The 24977-nt window shown below is 41.0% G+C and overlaps 1 protein-coding gene across 7 annotated transcripts in view; it reads left to right on the top strand.

Annotated features, from left to right (window-relative positions):
- Nucleotides 1-17516, top strand: part of LOC143031446 (tripartite motif-containing protein 5-like) — a 37680-nt gene extending 20164 nt beyond the window's left edge. For all 7 annotated transcript variants that reach the window (XM_076195264.1, XM_076195269.1, XM_076195268.1 and 4 more), the window contains 3 exons: nucleotides 4065-5069; nucleotides 13980-14193; nucleotides 16517-17516. In XM_076195264.1, coding sequence (XP_076051379.1) covers nucleotides 4066-5069; nucleotides 13980-14193; nucleotides 16517-16660 — 1362 coding nt within the window. In that variant the 5' untranslated portion in view covers nucleotide 4065 and the 3' untranslated portion in view covers nucleotides 16661-17516. The remainder of the gene's footprint in view (nucleotides 1-4064; nucleotides 5070-13979; nucleotides 14194-16516) is intronic.
- Nucleotides 17517-24977: the final 7461 nt, after the last annotated feature.

Raw genomic sequence — 24977 nt, 5'->3', positions numbered from 1 at the left:
CTCCATTTTCCTCTCCCATTACCATCATTTTCATAGCACCTCTGATTGCTACCACCAAGCCCTCCCTATCGTCCACATTCGACAGCTCTATAAAATACTTTGCCCATTTACCCATTACCGCCTCCTCTTGTGTCAACATGTGTCCATGTGCACCTTTTACTTTGTTTCACTCGCCTCCCCTTCCTCTCTTAATTTCCTCCCAAAACATCTTTTTATTACTGTAAATTTGACATGCTCCTCTCTCATTGTACATCTCTCCTTTTTGCCTCCTCTATATATATATATATATATATGTGTGTTTCATTAAAAGAGATGGCTAGTTGTGCATTAATAATTAATTTTCTTAATGGTATTTTCCATATACCTTATTAAGGATTTGTTTTCCTTAGGAAGGAAATTTATGACTTGGCTGTATGTAGTCATATTAGCTAGATCGCGATTTCGGGTTCAAGACCCTTCTTCAGTAGCTATAGGGATAATTTTTTTCCTTTTTTTTTTTTTTCCCCTTCTTCTTTGTACCTCTCATATGTTGCTCTTGTCCTAGTTTACAACCAGTCTCTGAATGCTCACTTCTCTTCTGCTACTTTCTTCACTTTATCATCTCACCACTCGCTATCCTACTCCCTCTCATTCACCTTGTTCCACATACCATCTATCCACATCTTGTCACTCCCTCCTCAAAATACCCCATTCCTCCTCCACCCTTGACTCTGCTCTATCCTTCACCTCCTCCCATACTTCTCTTAACTTCTCATCATACACCTACTCCTTTTCCTTCTAATTTAACCACTTCAGTACAAGTCAGGTTCTCACACGCAGCATCAGCTGCCATATGTACTATGCATCACACTATTTGCATTATAAAATATAAAGTCACTGCTGTTTTAATCATTCTCTTTTACTCTCGAGTAATAACAAACGCAGAAAACATGATCAAACCAGTTCACAGAATCCGGGGGTAACTCGTGCACAACTACAAAAATATATAATCAAGACGCTGATGCTGGCATCCTCGTGAACCCACTCACAGCTCATGATGCCTACGTAGACGTCAACTAAGTAGTTGAACAGTTTTTCCCATCTATCCTCCCATATCAACTTACCTTCCACCAAAAAAATTCTGATATTCCCCCACTCTCTTAAGAACATGGACGTCAAGAACTCTTCCTATCCTTCCTTTGGATACCACTACACATTCCATTAAGTCCTTATCAACCACCTGACCATACACCAACCTCCCCTCATGTGTATTTATGATTGACTTTTATCCTAGACACTGTGTTAGCTATCATCAACTCTAAACACGTCTCCACCTTTAATCTCTTCGGTATAATGACATCTACATAGGCGTCGTGAGGTGCGAGTATGCCGGTGTTGGCACCTTGATTGTATTTATTTCGTAATCATAGCTAAGTGATCCCTGTGTTTTGTGAGCTGGCTTGATCCCATTTTCTGTGGTTATTAATGTTCAGAGTGAAAGATAATGAGTAATACAGCTATAACTTTACATTTTATAATGTATCATAGTACATCAGGCAGCTGATGCTACAAGCAAGAATTTGACTCGTATTGAAGAGGCTAACTTCGTAATTTTTGCTTTGTGGAACACCCACAGCCCCAACACTTGTCAGCAAGGGTCCTCGGAACTTCCTACATTTTTCCTGGGGGAAGAGACTTTGAACTGCTGTCTGGTAGGTAGTGATCTTTGGACCTGTCCGGGGCCGCACCCCAAGATGCGACAAGGGTGATGTGCTTGGTTACCACATTATGTTTATTGGTATTGTCCGTAAGTGAAGGATTAATGAAATTTCAAATCACCTCAGGATGTATTATTGGATTGCCTGTCCATTATGACATAAACTATACACAATGAATATATTAAGGCTTTGTACAGAGTATGCAAATAATATATAAAGATACATTTTACAAAATAATGGTGATACTCATATGTGACATAATATTTACAACATATAAATTACAATCGACATACATAATTGCTTTGACAAAGATTAACAATTTAATTTACAACAATGCTGTGTGCGTTAAGGCGACACTGCAGCAGTGGTGTGTTCCCACAAGGGGGTTGATGGGTTTTGATCTATCTTGCTGGACCTGGGGTACAGTGCTGCCGGAGTTCACCAGAGCACCACTTGGGTGCTTGTGCAAGTGGATTTTATTTTATTTTTTATTTTATTTTGTTTATTACTATTTTATCGTATTTTATATACAGACGCTCCTCAACTTACGTTTTAGTTACATTCCAAACGGCCGAATGTAACGTGAAAATGAAAGTAAGTTGTTACTGTACGTTCCAGTAATGTATGACCGTTCATACTGTACTATACATCCATAAATTCTATTACCGTATCTTATAAAACACCCTAAATCATTAATTATAAACATAACATTGTAAAATAATAACATTAATTTCAGATAAATTAAATTCAAGCAACATAGTGAGATGGTGGAGGAGGAGGCAAGGCACGGTCAGTCTGTCGTTTGTGCCATGTAAACAATAGACGCAGCATCATGCGTAAATATCGTTTGAACGTCTCGTACTACGGAGAGTGCGCTAAACTCAAAAATTCACTCAAATTTTTCTTTTTTTTTTACAGTCAGTTCAAACGTAAAATCAAAAAACATAAAATAAATGAACGTAAGTAGAGGAGCGTCTGTATACATATACATTGTATATATATATACTGTATATATATATATACATACATATAAATATAAATATATGCAAAGAAATCACAAAACACACGTGACAAACTATTTTTGCAGAAACCACTGGGAAATTGAAAAGAATGGATACCGAATGTTTTCGTCTATTTAAGACATTTTCAAAGGTACAAGAAGAGCAATACAGAAAGAAACAATATATACGTGAGAAGACAGGATATTCAGAAAGGTCCCATGTTACAAATGATCACACACAATCTTATTAATAATAAAATTGCCCAGTTTAGATAAACCCAAACTCAAATTCTTATTATTTACAAAATTTCTTTTTATGTAACAAGATTCAATAATATTTCTTTTGACAATATTATTACAAGGTGTAATTACTTTTGAGTTTCCCCAGTCCACCAAAGGGATTATGGACATAATATTGACTGGGGAAACTCAAAAGTAATTACATCTTGTAATAATATTGTCAAAAGAAATATTATTGAATCTTGTTACATAAAAAGAAATTTTGAAAATAATCTGAATTTGAGTTTGGGTTAATTTAAACAGGGCAGTTTTATTATCAACAAGATTGTGTGTGATCACTTGTAACATGGGACCTTTCTGAATATCCTCTGTTTTCTCATGTATATATATATATATTTTTTTTTCAGGTCTCTTCTTTAATTATCCTTTTTTATTTTATTTTCATGCCCTCTTGTTTTTCCATTGTCCCATTTTAGTAAATCATTCCTATCAAGGATTTCCATTCCTTTCATGATTCTACAGATAGTAGATCTCATCTCTTCTCTGCTCCAGTGTTGGTAATTCCAGTTTGGATAATCTTTGTTCGTATGTTGATTTGGAAAGAGCTGGTGCCAACTTTGTCATTGCTCTCGGTATTCTTTATAATTTCTTTATATCCGTGACACGTGTACACGAAAGTAGTACAAATGCAGTTGTCGCTATGTTATGTCATGGGCTTAGGATGTCTGCTTTGTTGCTGAGCAGTGTTGGTGTGGGTATGATTTGGATGTTGATTATCAGCTTCTTGAGGTCACTTATAACCACGTAAGTCATTTTGAATGCGTGGATGTCGTTTTCTTGAAAGATGGTCTCGGTGGTGGTGGTGGTGTTGAGTGCGTCTTTGTGAAGGTAAGTTTGTGGTCATTTCCATCTTTTTATAATGGTAGGCCAGCCTTTCGAAAACAGTTGTAGAAGTCTTGCTGATAATTGCAGTTATGCTGCTGGCATTCACCAATGCGGGAGTTGTCTAATTATCCAGGGAATCTGTACTTTACTCTTTTTTTCCGTCTTATATTTTCTTCTTTTTGTTTGTCTAATCAATTCTTTGCCAAAAGAGGACTTTCTAATGCAGGATCATGTCATTTCAGCATGGAGTGCACCGTGTGTTTGATGGCTTACGGCCAACAGCTGCGACCGCTTTCCCTGCCTTGCGGCCACACCTTTTGTAAGCTTTGCATAACAAAAGTCTATAGAGAAAGAGGTGTCGTGATGTGTCCAAAGTGCCAAGCTCAACATAGGCGGACAACCATCGAGAACCTGCCAATCAATTACGAACTGGAAGATCTGATGGAGAGCTTGAGCATGCGAGGGGCTACAGGAGTCAGTTCGCACGTTGCCCCCCTAAGCGGCAATCAGGAGATGTGTTCCAAGTGCAGTAAGTATATGTCGTCTTGGTGCGAGAATTGCCTAGTCTTTGTCTGCAATGGCTGCACGGCTCGTCAGCACCATAATAAGGGTCACAAGACCGTGATGGCGAAGGAAGCCGTCGAAAAGCTGAGGGCCGAGTGCATAGAGAAGTTAGACGCCAAGGATGTTCTTCTGACCAAAAACATCACATCGTGTAAGGAGTTAATGGCCTCCAGTTCCGCCATGGTCCAAAAAATCAACCGGGCCGTAACGCAAATGGAGCAGTACAAGAACGAGATTTTAGCTCAGAAAGTGGGGATACAGTCAGGGGCCTCGCTAGCTGCAGTTGCCAAGTCCGTGAGTGAGGTGATAAATCAAAATCCGAGCCCTCAGATATTTCAAGAATTGCGAGAAGCACAGGGTGCCTGTCACGTTGTGGAAGGAGCGATGAGAACTTTTAAGAGATTGTCGACGGAAGAGCAACCCAGAAGTGAACATGCAGTTGACGGTCCAGCTGTGCCTACTCCACCCGTGCCTCCAGAGGTTCCCGCTCCGCCCTCTCCCGCAGAGGTTTCTAGTCCACCGGTAATAATCATCCCATCAGTATTTGTGGTTGATTCTGTCATAGCAAGTTGCCAAGACTCTCTACCTCGCATGATAAAGGGACTCCCAAGGGGAACTGAAATTAACATTACCGTGGGCCAACCACTACCCTTCTGGACATTCTTCAAGCTCAAATCGACAAGGTACGTACAGAATTTATGCCAAAGTTATATTTACAATGTTATGCCAAAGTTATATATACAGTATTATGCCTAAGTTATATTTACCGTGTTAATTTTTTTTACCCAAATCTAACTCAAATACATTCCCATTGCACCAGCAAGGCCAATGTTTCTCTCTCTCTCTCTCTCTCCTCTCTCTCTCTCCTCTCTCTCTCTCCTCTCTCTCCCCTCTCTCTCCCCTCTCTCTCTATCCCTCCCCTCTATCTCTTTCCTCTATCTCCCTCCCCCTCCCCCTCTCTCTCCTCTATCACCTCTCCCTCCCTCCCCTCTATCACTCCTTCCTCTCTATCTCCTCTCCTCTCTCCTCTTTCCCTTCTCTCCCTCCCTCCTCTCTATCTCTATCTCCTCTCTCCTCTATCCTCTTTCCCCTCTCTCCCTCCCTCTACCTCCCTCTTCCTCTCCTCCTCCTCCTCCGTGGGACTCGTGATACCTACCAAGAAACTCGGTGTAGATGGGACATTGTTTATTCTGTAGCCACCGTGTGGTCTATGGGCAGGAACTGGCTGTAGGACTTGCATACAGGACGTGAAGAAGAAAAGTCAGAATTGTAAAGGACAGGGAGAAAATTATGGTACTTCGATGCAAATTATTTTTTATTTTTTTATCATTTTTTATCATTCTTGTTTCTTCTTCGTCGTCTTTATCTTCTTTGGGTGTTTCTGTAAATTGTCTTGTGTTACACTGTATAAGTACATCTAGTTGTAATGTTAGGTTGTGTTCCTGGAAAATAATCTTTGAATGCATTAGAAAAATTCAGCACAAGTAATATTTGTGGACGCAAGTGAACTTTGAAATACATTCATGTAATGTGACCCAGCCGGAGTTTTCAAGTGTTCCCACTACTCCGAAATGGCCTCAAAGGTGCCTTAGATTTCTGTGACATCATAAAGATGAGCAACCCTAGAATACCAATGTAAAAAATAAGCTACCCCAGAAATAAGCTCGTAAATATAAATTGCCCCAACAGTGATGATTTAATTAAGGTTAGGTTAAGCTTGTTAAGATTGGCCACTTTTTAATATTAGCTTACAAAGATGATCAGCCATCGAGTACTCAGGGGCTGAAGATCTTTAGAATGTCTGAACTGCCCCAAGACCTCACAGATTTATGGGCTTTGGGGAAGAGGGGAATGTCTGTTGAGGAAGGATGGGAGAGGACAGAAGACAGGGGTGAATGGAGAATGGTTGTATATGGATGATGTTGTGATGCATGAGGTGGAATGGGTGGGGGGATGGGGGTGAGGTAGTGTGTGTGAGAAAAATTTGACGCAGCCTGAAGGGATTTCTCCCCGTCTTCTTTTCTGTACGAGGAGTAGGAAAGGGGGGTCACCTATTTAATGAAGCGGCCTTGCTGTGGATGTGCTGTGACTTGTGACACCGCCTCTGACCCAGGGCAGTGGACAAGATGCAGGGATGACCCGTCATCCAGGATGTGCCAAGATAAGAGGGAGGGAAGAAGGTGGAGGGGAGTGGAGTGTGATAGAGATAGAATGGGTGGGAATGGTTTTTATGCTTTTTTCTTTTTTGGCTACCTCCCTTGTAAGGGGGGAAAAGGCCTTTGGTATATGTATGTATGTATGGAAACATTGGCTTGATAATGATAATTGTTATTGTAGCATCAGTTAGTGTGTTGATGGCATAATTGTAAACATGCTGGTCTTGTATTCACACAGTTCAAATCCTGCCATCCTTGCTTGATTCCTAGCAGAGATTATTACCTGCTACAGCATTCCAGCCACATAGGGCAAAGGGGGCCTCTTTGGTCACAGGTACTCGCTGCCTGACGTAAGCAACTCGCCACTAAACCTTAACCACTTTGGTACGATGACACCTGTGTAGGCGTGTCGTGAGGCATGAGTGGGTACATGAGGATGCTGGCATTGGTGTCTTGATTATATATATATGTATATATATATATATATATATCAGTGGTGGGCAGCGATAACGGTAAAGCGATAAATGTTTCTGCAAAGTCCTATAACGATAAAGCGATAAATTTCCAAGATACCTTAAAGCGATAAGTGATAAATTTCCAAGATACCTTAAAGCGATAAGCGATAAATCCTGCGATAAATCCAAAAATACTCTATTTTTGCTACTTATGCATTTAAAAACCTCTATTTTACACTTAAAACACCATATATTACTATAAAACACTAAAGGACCCGAAATTAACATTTTATTACTTTATAGCAACATTTAATGAAGACAAATTAACAAAACTATCACAGCACAACATCACAAACACAAATACAACAATTTAAAACATCTCCTCATCCTCCTCATCCACCCCCCATGGCACCTTGAACTTCTGCTTGAGGAGGTGGAGATTTCCCTTCAGAAACACCAGATGCTCAAGGTTGTCCTCACTGAGGCACGCCCTCTTTGGCCTCAGGACATCCCCAGCTATACTGTGCTGATCACGTGGGACAACTTGTAATAGTTTGTCAGAGCGGCCATCTTGTCTTTGATGATCTGCAGCTCCTGGCTCGAAATACTGCAGCCACCCGCAATCACAACGTCTCCCTGGTCACTGGCCTGGCTGCCAGGGCGGCTGTCCTCTGGCTCACTGCCCAGGGACTTGAGGGAGCTCGAGCGGGAGATGGTGGGAATGTCCACAGATCAAGAACTCCTGGAAATGTTCCGCTCCCTTTCCTGAGTCACATCACTGCTGCTGGCCTCCACGCGGAAAAAGTCCTCCACTGTCCTCTTGCCTGACATCTTGACACTCACTAATCACTAAATTCACTATTCTCGAACACTGAAATGCGCCCGCCGCGACACTAATTAATAACGCAATATGAAATGCAAAAACCTAAACGATTTCCTGAAAAGGAAAAGTTAAAACACAAAATCACGCGACATTCGTACGAACGGGAGGCACGTGCGAGGCGCACCTCTAAACGCAAAAAATATATAAAACTAATATATATTAATTAGATATTTAGTTAAGATAGCAATATACAATAAGAATTAAGTATATATAAGTTATAACACACAAAGAAGCTTTGGATCGCTGGTAGCACAATGAAACACAGAGCTGAGATCAGATGCAACCAGTTGGGGGGCTATTCAAAGAAACAGTGACAACAGAAGTGCGGGCTGCCAGGCGCCTGGCCGCATCTGTTTGCCACGTAACAATGAGCCTGTAACCTCCCGCCGTAACGGTTTTTCGTCTTCTACTTTATCGCGGGAAATTTGAAAGCGATAAATTTTTCCGGTCTTGCGATAAATGATAAGCGATAAATTTTCGGTTAAAGCGATATTATCGCTTTACTTATCGCAATGCCCACGACTGATATATATACCTTTTTTTTTGTGTGTGTGTGTGTGTGTGTGTGTATGTGTGTGTTTTAATTACCTAGTTGTATTTTCCGGGAGAAGAGCTATGCTCATAGGGACCCTCAGTTTTATCTTTCTGCATCCAGTTCTTTCTTGAAGTCGTGTATAGTTTTAGCACTCGCTGTTTTCTCTTTCAAATTATTCCATGTATCTATCACTCTATGTGGAAAGCTATTCTTTTTCAGATCTCTTCTGTAACTGTCCTTAAGTTTCTTCTTGTGTGTGTGTGTGTGTACATGAGTTACCCCTGGATTCGGTGAACTGGTTTGATCATGATTTTGCTATTACTCGGTTAAAAGAGAACAAGTAACACAGGAGTGACTTTATAGTTTACGATGCGAGTAGTGTGATGCAAATTACATATGGCAGCCGATGCTGTATGCAAGAATTTGACTCGTACTGAAGTGGTTGACTGACTACATGCCCCACAAAGCCATAGATAAGAAGAAAAGTCTAAATCATCAAAGAATGCTACAAGACTGGTCTAGACAGATGTCACTGAAATCGTTAAAACAATGACTGCAAAAATTTATGCAATCTGCATCAGGTACGGACCCCAAAGGAGACTGAAATAAAGAAAAATAGATAAATAATCAAATAGAAAAGTAACCCAAGTCACTCGAATGCTACAGTAGAAATAAACCCAACACAAACACAAATAAACGGAGATGGAAAGAAGCTTAAAAAGGACACTTATAGAAGGAACCTGAAAAAGAACAGCTCTTCCCAGAGTGGTAGATGTATGGAACACATTACATGAAAAAACGGTGTGTGCAAAAACAATACAAGAATTTAAGAACAAACTGGATATGGAGAGATACAAAGACGGGACACCATATGCTTAACTCCCCTTTTACATAAGATACAATTAGGTAAATGCAAAATCACAAACATTTTCTCCTTTTCTTCATGAGGGGACAGAGAGGGGGGTCATCGAATTAATGAAGCGGCCTTGCTGTGGGTATGCCGTGTCTTGTGACATTGCTTCTGACCCAGGGCAGTGGACAGGATGCAAGGATGACTTGTCATCCAGGAGGTGCCAAGATGAGAGGGAGGGTGGAGTATATAGGGGATGGAATGGGTGGGAGTGGTTTCTATTCCTATTTCTTTTTGGCTACCCCCCCATGTAAGTGGGGAAAAAGCCTTGGTAAATGTATGCATTGTACAAACGCTTGCACACCTCCCACCAGGTTAACTACGCGCCCAAACACCGACAGACAGAAAGGTGACCTGAATGCGCACAGTGCTTTAGATCAAAGTGGAAACCAAATCCAAGCAACTACCCATTCCAAACATCCTAATTCACTGATATCCATCCCTCTAAATCCTCTATCTCTCCAGAAAGGAGTCTTCCTGACTAGCAGGAGTGAACAATTCCAATTTTACACTTGCCCACCAGGATCCTTTGGAGCAACTCCAGGCTGCCCGCAATTTGAAATCTGGATGTCCCAGACATGCAGATGACCATATTGTCCACCCCTGGTTAGACTGTGGTGCGGCCACTATACAGTCCTTCCAAGTTACCAGAAGAGGCTGAATAACCACATCGCAGATGCAACACTTTAAATTTTTCCTCTGTGCCTCTATTAAATTTCAAGTCTCTGCCCAATACTAAGCCGTCAGCACAGTTACCCCTTCGTAGAGTCTCGTTATTGTGTCCATTGCCAGTTGGCTGTTTTTCATAACATTTTTTATCCCATTAAACTCCGATGACAAGATTTTTGTCATTTGGTCAAATAAAACAAAAAATCATAAAACACCAAAATGTTTGATCAAACATTTTGGTGTTTTATGATTTTTTGTTTTATTTGACCAAATGACAAGAATCTTGTCATCGTAGTTTAATGGGTTAAATCCCCCAAAGCATTTGTTTGCTCTCTTTATTTACAACAACAGGAAAGAATTGGGAAAACGGAGAGAAACTAAAAGAGGAGGTAAAACGACCAACCCCGTATCTATGAAGCTGTTACTGCAACTCTGAATAGAATGCATCACCTAAATAACATTACAACGTCCTTAACACCTTCCATACGATGACGCCTACATAGTCATCATGAGGCATAAGTGGGTATACAAGGATGCCGGCGTTGGCGTCTTGATTATGTTTATTTTGGAGTTGTAACAAAGTGATCCCCCATATTCTGTGAGCTGGCCTGATCATATTTTCCGTGGTTATTATTATTCCAAGTGAAAGAGAATGATGTTGTGATGCATGAGGTGGAATGGGCGGGGGGATGGGGGATGAGGTAGTATGTGTGAGCAAAATTTGACGCAGCCCGAAGGGATTTCTCCCCGTCTTCTTTTTGTATGGGGGTCGCCGATTTAATGAAGCAGCCTTCCTGTGGATGTGCTGTGTCTTGCGACACTGCTTCTGACCCAGGGCAGTGGACAAGGTGCAGGGATGACCCGTCATCTGGGAGGTGCTAAGATGAGAGGGAGGGTGGAGGGGTGTGGAGTGTATTCAGGGATGGAATGGGTGGGAATGATTTTATGCCTTTTCCTTTTTGGCTACCTCCCTTGTACATACATATACCAAGGCTTTTTCCCCCTTACAAGGGAGGTAGCCGAAAAGGAAAAGGCATAAAATCATTCCCACCCATTCCATCCCTGAATACACTCCACCCTCCCTCTTATCTTAGCACCTCCTGGATGACGGGTCATCCCTGCACCTTGCCCACTTGTAAGGGGGAAAAAGCATTGGTGTATGTATGTGCATATGTAACTTTATATTTTATAACGCGAGTATTGTGGTGCATCATCAAATCACCATACATCAGGCAGCTAGTACTACACTGTACATCAGCCTTACCAAGAAACTATTCTCCCAACAAGTAATAATCACACTTTCACAACTGTGTTTGGGTCACCACCAACATTAAAGAGGTGCTTTGGTTTAATATCGCAAACTCCCTTTATCAGGAGGCTAGCCCCTCGCCTAAGGCTTCGCAACATGAAATTTAATTAATTGTGCCCTCGGTCCAACTCGCAGGCGGCAGAGTTCAAACTGCTGTCACCTCAACATCTGCTCCAAGTAGCAACACTAACCAGAGCAACACTAACCAGCTTAGCCTGGCCACAGAGTCAACTTGTCGTAGATGCAATAGCCCTACGGAAAGTACTGAACATGTCCCATACTACAGCGAGTCCTCCTTATACTGTAATTCTTTATCCAGTAAATTCACAGTTACGGTATTTGGTAAGTACTACCCTCGATTCTATTTACAGTGAGAAAAATTCACAGATACAGTATCCGCTCATGTTTTGGAGGTAAAATTAGATATTTTGAAGAAGAAAGAGGAGGGAGAAGGTACGTCTGCCATAAGTCGAAACTTGGGTTTGGTATACGATAATTTCAATTTGCAGTAAGGTTTTCAGGAACACACATGTACCGTAGAACGAGGACTCGCTTTATTTGGTTCTCGTCCTGTCCATGCAGCAGCATAACACGTCCTCCGTAAGTGACTCGTGGGCCAAGCCGAAAGCTGTTACGACCTGGGGCATTGGACAGATCGGTTGATGTAACTGTAAAGGTCATTTTTCTACGACATTTCACTTCTCGAAAATTATATACGTGATTTTGTTTGTGCTAAAATTACAGTATACGATGCACATCTCTGCAGATACTGCATCGACACTTGCATGCTGTGGTTCTGTAAGACGGAAGTCCAAGGGATTTGTCACCCGGACCAGACCACCCGTCTTCAGAACCCGACAACACCCTCACCTGCAGCAGGCATATATTCTTCAGATTTAAATCGGAATTCTGATTTTTCTCCTGATAATGATCTCAATTTTTTGTCATCAATTTCCAATTGTAATAAACAATCCTCTAAAAAAAAATTTGTTATGGTCTTAATAATTTTTGGTTGATGTGAAGTTTCAAGTGATTCGCATGTTGGCTATACTTGTATGGAAATGGTTTATTTTGTGCTGGCCCGCAAGTGATTTATTTTGTGTTCCATTGCGTGGTGTCTTGCACATGTGTACGTATAGCAAGGTGATGACTGGGATAGATTTTATTTTGGCCGAATTATATCAATAGCAACATCAACGGAACAGCTTTCATGCGTTTGTTTAATAGTGATTCAGCCCAGGGACTCAGCCTAGGCCCACAGCCCCCAGCCCCCTGACCCCCAGGGGGGGGGGGGCGTGTCTGCCCCTGAAACCCCGGCCAATTTTTTTTTTTTTTTTTTTTTTTTTTTTTTTTTTTTTTTTTTTTTTTTTTTTTTTTTTTTTTTTTTTTTTTTTTTTTGCATGCTGCAGGGAAGTGCCAACGAAATGGGTTATCACACTGGGTATCGACGGGCTTCACCAACAATCACGAGTTCCCTCACGTACAAATGACATTGTTTACAATATCTTGTTTTATGAAGCTAGATGTCAAATCGTCTTAACATTGTATATAGCAAAGCTGAAGGGTGAACTAAGAGATTGTGAATCTATACGAATGTTGGACACACTGTTGAAATATTTTTAGAGAAGTCTAGATTTCTGTAAGCAAAGTCCTGTTCTAGTTATTGAAATGGAGGAGGTTGGAGGTTGTTGTTGTTGTCGTTCCCTAGACTGTCCGAGCAGTCCCGTCTCCCCAAGGAAGGCCACAGCCGAAACTGGGTTTTCCCACAAATCCTTTATAGAGTGTATGTTGTGTTGTTTGCGTGCATGATTGTGTATAATGCAGTCTTCCATTATGTGTTGTATGGTATGGGGTGAAGTGTTACATCCTGGGCAGCTGTTCACAACACGGTCGTCCAGCCTCTTCTGGTAGCTTAGAAGTGCTGGGTGGTGACCGCATCGCAGTCTGGCCAAATGGACTCTGTCCTTTCGTGGGAGAGAGGATTCAGAAGGGTGGATATCAGGGGGTCTGGCATGCAGCAGTGTGTTGTCTTTCAGTGTGTTAATGGAGCGGTGAGTGATATGATTATGAATATGTTTCTGGAGGCTGGTATTTGGTGGTTGTGGAGGAAGAGAAGAAAGTGTCTGTGCGTGAAATAGCCCACAGTGATAACCTTAAGCCATTCAACTCCGATGACAAGATGTCTTGTCATTTGGTCAAATAAAACAAAAAATCATAATAAAACAACATATTTTTCTGGTGCTGTTTGATCATCAAACATTTTGTTGTTTTATTATGATTTTTTGTTTTATTTGACCAAATGACAAGACATCTTGTCATCGGAGTTGAATGGGTTAAGCTGGCTGGAAATCATCGTTCTTTGGACCAGGCCTCTGAACATTATATTATGCAATTGGCTTCAACTCTTCTTCTTCCCCCATTTTTTTTTTTTTTTTTTTTTTCCCTCCTCCTCCTACTACTACTACTACTACTACTACTACTACTCCTCCTCACTGGCATCAAAACCATCCCACACCATCTTAACAGATCAATAGGAGGGCCTGAGTTGCTGGTTCTGTTATGGGTGACATTGATAATGTCAGAAAGCATCATTGATGTGATATAACTTGTGTACACGTGTAAAGCTATTCTTTGTTAAAATTATTTTTTATTAATTCATTCCTTCTCTCTTTTCAGTCCAAATTGTTGGTTCAATATTTATTTTCGTGATGCTCAGACTCTCTCAAATTTTTTGGAAATAAAAGTGCGTTTGAACACGCGCGCCGTTACGATGGAAACTCGTGACTATAGGGAGACGACTGTACTCAAGACTCGTCACGATTGCCATCTCCCCATGTCACAAAGTTTTGATGAAGAATTTTCCTTACGAGTCAAGGAAATGGATGAGAAAGTAAGGATATTGCTGTTTTTTATTTTGAGTAATCTTGCTACATTGCTTCTGACACGAGGCAGTGGGCAGGAGACAGGGATGACCCGTCATCCAAGAGGAGCTAAGATGAGAGGGGGGAAGGGGTGGTGGAGGGGAGTGGGTGTGTGTGCCTTTGACTTGGCTACCTCCCTCATAAGGGGGAAAATGCTTTTGGTATATAGCACGGGTGGCCAAACTGGCTTGCAAGCCCCGTGCAATTTTTTTTTTTTTTTTTTTTTTTTTTTTTTTAGGGGGGGGGGGCTAGAAACATGCATAACAAGGGTTTTTTTCCCCCCTACAGGAGAGGTAGCCAAAGTCAAAATCAATGTTACCTCCAATTTTTTTAAGTGTGTGCACCCATGCAAGTTACCATCTGATCGTTTAAGCAAATACGCACAATTTGTAAGTTTGTATTACATATTACCTCCAATTATTGGTTTGACGGTCAGCAGGTTCCCATATTTTTAGAAAATTTATAAGTTGTTTGGGTGGAACTTCTTTATTGAATGGATTTTAATATAATTTGAAAACCTTGTGTGTGCACATTTTTCTTTATGTGCACCAGTTGTCAAATGTGTACGCACGCACATGTGGGAATGTTGGTCAAAAGACGTAATTTAAAGGATTACAGAGGCGGAGCATGCCGACAGGAAACCTTTTGGTCCATATCTAGGTCGGATGCTAAAAAAAAAAAATAATGATAAATGAATAAAAACTACAATAATGTAAATAATAAATGAAATACAATAAATGCATAGGTGTAGTTAAATAATAAACAAACTCCCTTACAAGGGAGGTAGCCAAAAAGAAAAAGGCATAAAATCATTCCCACCCATTCCATCCCTAAATACACTCCTCTCCCCTCCACCTTCCCTCTTATCTCAGCACTTCCTGGATGACGGGTCATCCCTGCACCCTGTCCACTGCCCTGGGTCAGAGGCAGTGTCGCAAGACACAGCACATCCACAGCAAGGCCGCTTCATTAAATCAGCGACCCCCCCCTCTCTGTCCACCCCGTGCAGAAAAGGAGAAGACAGGGAGAAATCTCTTTGGGCTGCATCAAATTTTGCTCACACTACCTCACCCCCATTCCACCTCATGCATCACATCATGCATCACATCATCCATATACAGCCATTCTCCATTCACCCGTCTTCTGTCCTCTCCCGTCCTTCCTCAACAGGCATAAATAAATTGACACATAACTAATAATAGATGAGAATCAAACAAATAATAAATGAACAAATGATAACAAAACATCCATTTCATCCCCACATATTCCACTCCCCTACACCCTCCTCCCTCCCTCTTATCTTGGCTCCTCCTGGATGACAGGTCGTCCCTACATCTTGCCCACTGCCTTGGGTCAGAAGCAGTGTTGCAAGACACAGCTTTGGGCTTAGGAAGTGGTTATGTGTGAATGATATTTTGATGCAGTCCGAAGATATTTCTCCCCGTTTTCCATGTTTCTGCACAAGGGGACGGAGAGGGGGGTTGCTGATTAAATGAAACGGTGGTGTTGTGAAAACATTCAGCTAAAATCTGCATTCGCCCTTAGCCACCCATCGGGCTTTCCTGGCAGCAGCAGCGTCATGAATGCTAAAATGTTATTCAGTGCCATGCATGTTTTACGGTGGCAACACACTAGGCTAGAATACTACTTGAAATTTGCTACTTTGAGTAAAAACTACTTCGGTTACAATATTCTAGACCAGTGGTTCCCAACCGGTGTGCCGCAGCACCAAAGAGTGCCGTGAGATCAACTGAGGGTGCCACCAAAATTGAGGGCAAAAATAATTTTCGTTTTACCGACTCTGTCATCCATTTTTGTTCAATACGGCAGCATCTGTGTAAAGATGAGTATTTTCATATTATCCAGGGACAAAATTTTGTTACACTGATGTTGAATCAACAAAATACCAACAAACTAGAATTTAGACTTTCTTATAAGGGTGCTGCTGGGGACTTCTGAAAGGCTTGGCAAGAATGCCTCAAGCCAGAAAAGGTTGGGAACCACCTAGGCTTTCGGAAGAACATTTCAACAATGTGTCGTAACATTCACGTAGGTTTAACTTCTCTTTGTTCATCGTCTCGTTACATGACGCAAGAGTAATTCAACGTTTGGAAATTTTATCGTAACTGAAGTCATTTCTACTGAAACAAAGTAGCGAAACCAAGTAGCATGCTATTGAGAAATGCTTAATGTACCACCACCTTTAGTTATACAATAACCCCAACAATTTTTAATCCTTCAATCTCATGTATGTGAATATGCATATATGATTTTTTCTCTTGTCATTTGCAGTACGTTTTGAAAGTTGGTGACGTGTTTGTGGGCTACTGCAAGAAGCCGAAACGAACTAGCAAGAAAAGCCTGTGCTCCCAGGTGGGCATCGAAGGGAAGCACACTCGGTTGCTGGAGTTCAGACTCCTCAGTAGTAAGGAGTAAATAGACGTTTCGTTCCTTCACTTCGGACCAGAGGCCCAAAGAGGACGCTGATGGAAACTATAAAGAAATTCCGATGTTGAGTAAGTAAAAGAAGAGCTTATTACTCGAAAGGGGAAAAAAGAAAAGGAGTAGAACGGAAGATGAAAATGGGAAATGTGCGAGGTGGATATTTCTTGGAGAATGAGAATTCACGATCAGCCTTTCGTATAGGAACGGGGTCTCTTGAGGCACGTTTTGTCCTTCGTAGGTTTTGATATACCTGGAGTCCTTACGCTCCAAGGAGCCTGTTCGGGGTGTGGCGAACACCGTGATCCATTATGCCAAATCGACCTTAATGCTTTCTCTCTCTCTCTCTCTCTCTCTCTCTCTCTCTCTCTCTCTCTCTCACATCCTGAAGTCAGAGTTTCCTCCCTACAGCTGGAATGAATTGTATGGTAACCTGGATTTTTTAAGATTGTCATCAAAGGTATTAAGATGATGAAAACAATGGGCAGCAGCCAAGACCCCAACTTAAACTGCAAATCTTCTGGGGAAGTGTGCTAATGAATGCTTACTAGCGTGATTCCTGTTAAGAAAGCCGTCTGATATATATATATATATATATATATATATTTTATTATTATTATTTTTGTTATTATTATTATTCCAATTCTAGAATGGATCACCAAACTATTACCTGCATGATGGATCTGGTCTGTGAGGTCGGTTCACCCGGCCTGCCATGACCCTGTACGTATATTTATTATTATTATTATTTTTATTACATATTAATTTTTTTATGTTTTGGTAAAGAACCAAGTTTCTTGTGTTTGTCTTTATTTTTTGTACGTTTTGATCAAATAAATATGAGGGTTGTCCTTATTTTTCGTGTATTCACTGTATTAAACAAAATAGTGACGTGGCCCGTACTCTCTAGTAACTTTTCGTATCCTCCACGTTTCCTTTGTAGGAAGGGAGGGAGGGTGGATACATAGGAAAACTGGTATGTATTGGGACATTTTCGAGAATACATATACCAAAGGCTTTTTTCCCCCTTACACGGGAGGTAGCCAACAAGAAAAAGGCATAGAAACCTCTCCCACCCATTCCATCCCCTACACACTCCACTCCCCTCTACCCTCTTATCTTGGCACCTCCTGGATGACGGGTCATCCCTGCATCTCGTCCACTGCCCTGGATCAGAAGCAGTGTCGCAAGACACAGGACTTCCACAGCAAGGCCATTTCATTAATTTGGCGAGTTAGTAATGACGATACTTCATTATCTCGTTAATTTACCTTTACCTGATTACTTCATTATCTCGTAAATGTACTTTACCTGACCATTTCTTGTCAAGAAAATGACACATAACTGGTCAGATTTCTATTTTTCACACCAAAGAAAAATCGTAATTTTTTAGATCATGCCTTAAATGAGATCGCATACCAAAATGGCACTGAAAAAATCTACACGAGGGCCTGGGGACCATTGCCAGCCAATGTGAAACTTGAAGTAATAATTATCATCATAATCCGCAGATGTGGCCATTAATATGGATAAGATGAATTGGGGGAAATGTGGATTACTGAGGCGACCAAAGGACTAGGTCTGAAGTGCTTCGATCAGATCGCGTGATAGTCACGATGACGATATGGTTTAATGTCGCACATTCCCCCTATCGGAAGGCGAGGGCAGTGCCCCTTTACTGAGGACTTTGTAGCTTGGTTCAACTTCGCCGATGGCAGGATTCGAACCGCCATCCCCTTGACTATCACCACAAGTAACGACGCCCTTACCCTCCTGATGAGGTCTTATGTAACTCTCTCAATGACGTAACCAGTTACATGAAACATATCACATGCTTTATTTTATTATCATTCATTTTACTTTCTAGTATACGAGTCTTCTTAGTGTCGCATTCAGCACAAAATTATCTTCAAGGATAGAAGCAATGCAATTGGTCGCAGCATTGTAAGCAACTGGTTGTGTTGGTGGTCGAGCTGCCTAAAACTGCTTTTAAAACGAAGGTAATATAGTCATCATTAACATGTCTGTATGAGGTATGTTCAGAAAAGTATTTGACCTTTGTTCGTAAGTAACACTCGTATCCAGATACAACAAATTTGCCCTAATCTCCTTTATGCAGACACACACTTCTCCCAATGGTCTTGCCACTGTTGGAAGTAGCGCTGGCATGCCTCTTTTGGGATGATGCACGGCTGGTCCGTCGTATTCCTCATTATTTCTCTCCTGGACTGAAATCTGGTCACTTTCAGAGGCATTTCCAGTTTAGGGAAAAGTCGTACAGCCTTGTCAGGAGAGTAGGTGGGCTGACGAACATAGGTGTGTTGTGTTTGGCCAGGAAATTGTTTCAATGGGTCGGTGCGTTATTGTGACGGAGCTGCAAATACCCCACTACCCACAGGTGCAGGTATTTGTGTCACACAGCATCACAAAGGTGATCCAGAGTATGATGAATACGAAATAGCACTAACCACAAGAACAAACAAAAGTGCCACTGTCGAAGGTGGTCGGAAACAGGTCGCACGCTTGGTGCAACTGGGGCTTCAGCCAGTGAGCATCCTGCTCGCAACAAAATAAATTTCAACATCTGTAAACAGCCAGTCATCTTGTTAACCCATTCAACTCCGATGACAAGATGTCTTGTCATTTGGTCAAATAAAACAAAAAATCATAAAACACCAAAATGTTTGATCAAACACCAGAAAAATATGACGTCAGTCCTCGCTTCGCTGCGAGCGAAGCGAGGATTGACGTCATATTTTTCTGGTGTTTGATCAAACATTTTGGTGTTTTATGATTTTTTGTTTTATTTGACCAAATGACAAGACATCTTGTCATCGGAGTTGAATGGGTTAAACACTCCTGACCTGATTTGGCATCCTGTTTTAGCATCGTCCGCAAACTTCCTAACGTCAATAATAATCCCATCATCCAAGTTGTTTATGTATGTAATGAACAATAAGGGACCCAGAACTGAGACCAGGTGAACTCCACAAATAACATTTCCCCATTTGGATTTTATACCATTAATGGTCACCTGTGTTTTCTCTTCCAAATTGTTTCTCAATGTGATCTCTGATTCTATTAGCTGTTATTGATTCTAGCATTTTACCTACAACCAACATCAAACTGATTGGCCAGTATTTATGCATGGACTATTCATCACCCTTTTTGAAAACTGCAACCCCCAAGAAATAGGCACAAATCCAGTGCTTAACGACTTACAAAGTATTTCCCTTAGCTGATGGCAGATTTAAATTTTACACTTTTTGAGCACATTTGGAAAATTTTCACCTGAACCCAAAGATGCTTAAAGTCGGTCAATCTGACTACTTCTTCCTTACTAATCCTGATGTTAGTGTGCTTCCCTCATCCCCTCTGTAGACTAAGTAACAGTCAGATACCATAAACATCTCCTTTGTAAATATATACATACATAACTACGATGTACCAGCATACATAACTCCAAAGTAATATCGTAACACATTCGTAAAATTCAACAAAGACCCACTGTGTTGGATAAGAAGAGATGAAGTAGACTATATCCATATATTTCGATCAGACTGTGATCCTCTTCAGTGGAATACAAAGAGGATCACAGTCTGTGATCGAAATATATGGATATCATCTACTTCATCTCTTCGTGTCCAACACAGTTGGTCTTTCTTGAATACACACACATACCAATGGCTTTTTTCCCTTTACAAGGGAGGTAGCCAAAGTCAAAGGCATAAATCCACTCCACCCATTTCATTCCCACATACTCCACTCCCATCCATCACCCTTCCCTCCATCTTTTTTTGGCTCGTGATACTGTGAGAAAATACTTGTTAAACGCCTCGTTCATTTTTTCTTCTGAATCTATCAAGAGCATCTTTGTCTCTTTATGCAATAGCATCATACAGTGGGGGGAGGTTTTCATAATGTACGTAGGAAGGCAACTGGGATACTGTTTCCATATATTTTGTTCTGTAGAAATAAAAGAAGCCCTGAATCTCGCTCGTCTGGCAACTTTAATTTTGTAGTTACGTTTTGCTGTGCACGTGTTCTTTTTAACCAGTGCCATATTGTTAAACTTAGACCTGAGGCTCGTTACCCCGTTTTTCATTCTGAAACAAACCCCTCTTTATTCTGTTCTCTCTCTCTTTTTTTTCTGCCTCTCCGTCATCTGTTTTGGAGTATATACTGGTTTTCATAATTGGCTGCGCTTTAAAGCCAAACTAACAATTGGGGTGGTTACATTAAGAGGTGCGTGAGTAGGATCATACAAGGTAACCATTACTCGGAACAGACTTAATTTACAAGGATAAGATTTGGTTTCTACGGGGGATTAATGACAAGTTGCGAAGATTTTTCATCTTTTTCTTCACTCAACCACTCCAGTCTTTCAGTATGCAATGATTGATGATTAGGTTTAACCCATTAAACTCCGATGACAAAATTCTTGTCACTTGGTCAAATAAAACAAAAAATTATAAAACACCAAAATGTTTGATCAAACATATTGGTGTTTTATGATTTTTTGTTTTATTTGACCAGATGACAAGAATCTTGTCATCGGAGTTTCACGAACTCGTATCAGGAGGCTAGGACGGTGCCCCTTACAGAAAACTTTGTCATGTGGAATTTAATCAACCATGCCCTTAGTCCAACTCGCTAGTAGCAGGGTTTGAAATGCTGTAAGCGTGACCTCGGCTGCAAATAGTTATGCTCTGACCCACATAGCCATGGATGTATATTAACACTTCGGTACAGTGACTCCTACGTAGGCATCTTGAGGTGCGAGTAGAAACACAAGGATGCTGACATCAATCAGCATCTTGATTATATATATATTTTTACTGTTGTACATGAGTTATCCCCTGGATTTTGTGAACTGGTTTGATCACGTTTTCTGTGTTTATTATTACTCCGAGTACAAGAGAACTAGTAATACGGCAGTGACTTTATATTTTATAATGCGAGTAGTGTGATGAATCGTGCGTTTGGCAGCCGATGGTTGATAATAATTATTGCCTCGAGTTTTACCGAGTGCAAACCAGCAGCCGTAGAACAGCTGACACTGATCCTCGGGCTTTCCCGTCGATCACGGAGAACAAACATGGTACTGCCGTATTAGTGTGTGACACTTTCTGTTATCAGTGTGTAGTACCGTAATCGCTGGTTGTCAGCTTTCAGTGCGTGAAAATTTGGAGGAAACGAAATTGACGCCGATGAAGACAGAGAACTGGGTGTAGATGCCGAGTATCAGCCTCGTCAGTAAGGCAAAGGTGTTGATGGACATGCGGGAGAAGGTGTCTGAGGGCTCTCTCACAAGTACGCACGAACGCCATTTTTTAAAAAGTGTCTGAAATCGCGACTGAAATTTTCTCAACTTTGAAGCTAGATACAGTAAAAACTATTAAAGGTAGGACCGTGGCGAATACACCATTTGAAAGCTGATTATGTCTACTTTATCCAGCGTTTTTGTACACTTTACTTCGACCAGAGCGTCATAAAAGCGTGTGGCAAGCATCAAGGGCATAAACCCACTATTTTCTTGTAGATTTTCGACCTTATAGTTGAGGTACTTTTGCACATCTCTGATTTCCAAATGAAAGTATAAAGTCCGAGTGTGGGAATACACCATCTCAATTTTCAAGCTGGCGGTGTTTGTGTATACTCTACCATGTGACGCCTCATTTACGTGTAAACGAGTGGAGGTGTGAAGATCCGTAATGGTTTGCCATTGTTTGTGCAGAGTTGCTGTTATGAACAGAGGAATTGATGAAGAGAATTTGAAAGTTAGTTTGTAGGGTCCTCTTATATTCAGAAATATTTATTTCAGGATTTTACTATAAAGAAATTTCCACCTATCTGTGAATTTCTCTCATCAAATATTAAATGGAATTTTGATACAGAAATTACTTATGTTAGAATTGCATTAGTATTTCCTGTTCATTTTGCAAATGGTGCTGACAGTAATATTGACATTACATATAACTGGTGCTCTAATGTGAATTAATTTTTGCGCAGCTACGTTACAACTTGCATGAGAAATAGGAATATTTTGTTTACGAGAGTACAGTGGGGACAAGACGTCTCGTTTGTACCAAGAAAGTGCTGCAGAGCAAAAGCCGCACAAAGAATGAATATTAGTTCTGTATCAAACTACTAATCAGTCGTAGGGGTCTCTAGCTAGACCCTTGCCATTGTGTACCTAAGTTACGTGCCTGAAAATTATAAATAATAATGTACCGTTTATGTAGATGACAAAAATAGTTCTTACAATTACTGTTATGTGAATGAAAAATAGTACAGGTAAACGTCGACTTACGATGGCCGCGACTTACGATTGTTCGACTTTACGATGACGACGACGACGATATGATATATTTAACCCCTTCCATACGGTGCCGCACACGTAGGCGTCATGAGGAGCAAGTGGATTCGCGACGCTGCCATATCGGCGTCTTGATTATATCTATTGTAGTCGCCCCTGTGTTTTTACATTCTCTCAAATGTGCCCTGAATCCCATTCTCTGTGGTTTTCAAAATTCGCGGGTGAAAGAGAGAATGATCGATATAAGCGGTGACTATATTTTATGATGCTAGTATTATTACGACACGTCGTACGGCTGGCATTGGCTGCTGCCCGCGAGATTTAAGGTCCGTACTGAAAATACATATTATGGTGTTTGAATATGGTAAAAAGGATAAAAATAATTAAATAAACTACTGTACATGTTTAATAGGCTATATTCAGTATCTCTGGTGGTTAATATACAGGTAGGCTAGGTACAGTGACCACGGAACAGAGTGATACACAAATTGGGGATCGACTTACGATGGGATCGTCTTACGATGGCTCTATCGAAACCTAATGCCATCGTAAGTCGACGTTTACCTGTACTTACAAACTGTGGTGAATTAGAATATTTACGTACGTTGCTAAGTAAGCATTTTCTATTTTGTTGCCATTAAACTGCACTTCCGGCCTTGTAGCCGAGAATGTGGATTCGGAGAAGGTTAACAGGAGGACTTAAGGAGGGACGGTAGATGTTAGATAGGCGGCATTCTTAAGTGGAGAGCCATATTAAAAGAATAGGTCGTAAGTGGTCCATAGGTGTGTCGCATCTGTAAACTATTTACTGCATAGAACATAAGAACACAACATAATAATAAAGGAGACTGCAAGAGTATTTGCTCAAGAATTTCCAAAGAAAAGATGGCATACACAAACCTGTAGACTACATGGAGAGATAGAGCACCCGGAACCGACAGGTAAATAAACTCGTAAGGTATCCTGTACCACAGTCATGACTGTCGGACTGTGGCGGCACCAGCAGACGAACATGGTGACTGTGGCTAACCGTTCAATCGATGCATTGCCACTCACCAGTTCAAAAATCTTGTGAGGGTTGCAAGATTTACAAACAGGAAATTTTTATTGCGACATGAAAATGTTGAAAAATGAAAACAAATGTTTTCGACATTCCATAGTATAGGCATAGTTTTGGGGGTGAAGAGACGGGCTTCTTCAGGTCTTGATGAGACTGTCAGAGCAGTACAACCATTCACATCTTGAGAGAATTTCCAGGTGTCACGTTTTGCCTTCGTGTGTGTCATTATATTAAAGGTATTGGTGGGTTTAATTTGGTAGGTGCCTCCTGTGATGTCATGTAGACAGTGCCCACTTGATTAGACTTTAAGGAACACTTGAGCTGATTGTATTTGGTTTGGTCAGTCCACAGTTAGAGGTTCTGTATAGGTAGCTTCCTACTACACAGCTCCTCAAAGAACACTGGATCTTCCTGTTTGACATTTTATGAGAGCATGATGATGTTTTTCCACTTTTGGAACCATCTTCTCCAGTTCTGCCAAGAGGAAGTTCACAGACCTTTGATTGGTTAGAAAATGAGCTGTAGCTTTGTAGTGTTTTGTTTCTCTTACAATGTGTAACTCAGTCTGTGAACTTACTGTTCCACCTCAACTAACAACACCACACTCGGACGAAAGAAAGAGTGGAGTAAGCAAAACTATATATTTTGACTGCTAACTGCAATCCTCTTCAGTAGTACAAAGTGGAAGGAGGATGCTATCTTAAATAGCAACCTCTTACAAAAGAAAGGGAACTTGGAAAATAATAAATGTCATTTACCCCAACCCTGTGTGACCTGAGGATGACTTGAGGTCAGGTCAGGTCAGAGGGAGGGAGAGGAAACTTGTTGACAATTTGTTTGGTGATGAATAGTCCTGATATAATGTGTGGGGTCCATTGACCCGTGGAAATATTCATTGTAGGCAGATATTCACTTAACCCATTCAACTCCGA

The sequence above is a fragment of the Oratosquilla oratoria genome, chromosome 12 (genome assembly GCF_046742065.1).
Source record: "Oratosquilla oratoria isolate Oo_2021 chromosome 12, ASM4674206v1, whole genome shotgun sequence".
Lineage (NCBI taxonomy): Eukaryota > Metazoa > Arthropoda > Malacostraca > Stomatopoda > Squillidae > Oratosquilla > Oratosquilla oratoria.
The sequence above is the reverse complement of the archived record's forward strand: the minus strand, read 5'-3'. Positions and strand labels throughout refer to the sequence as shown.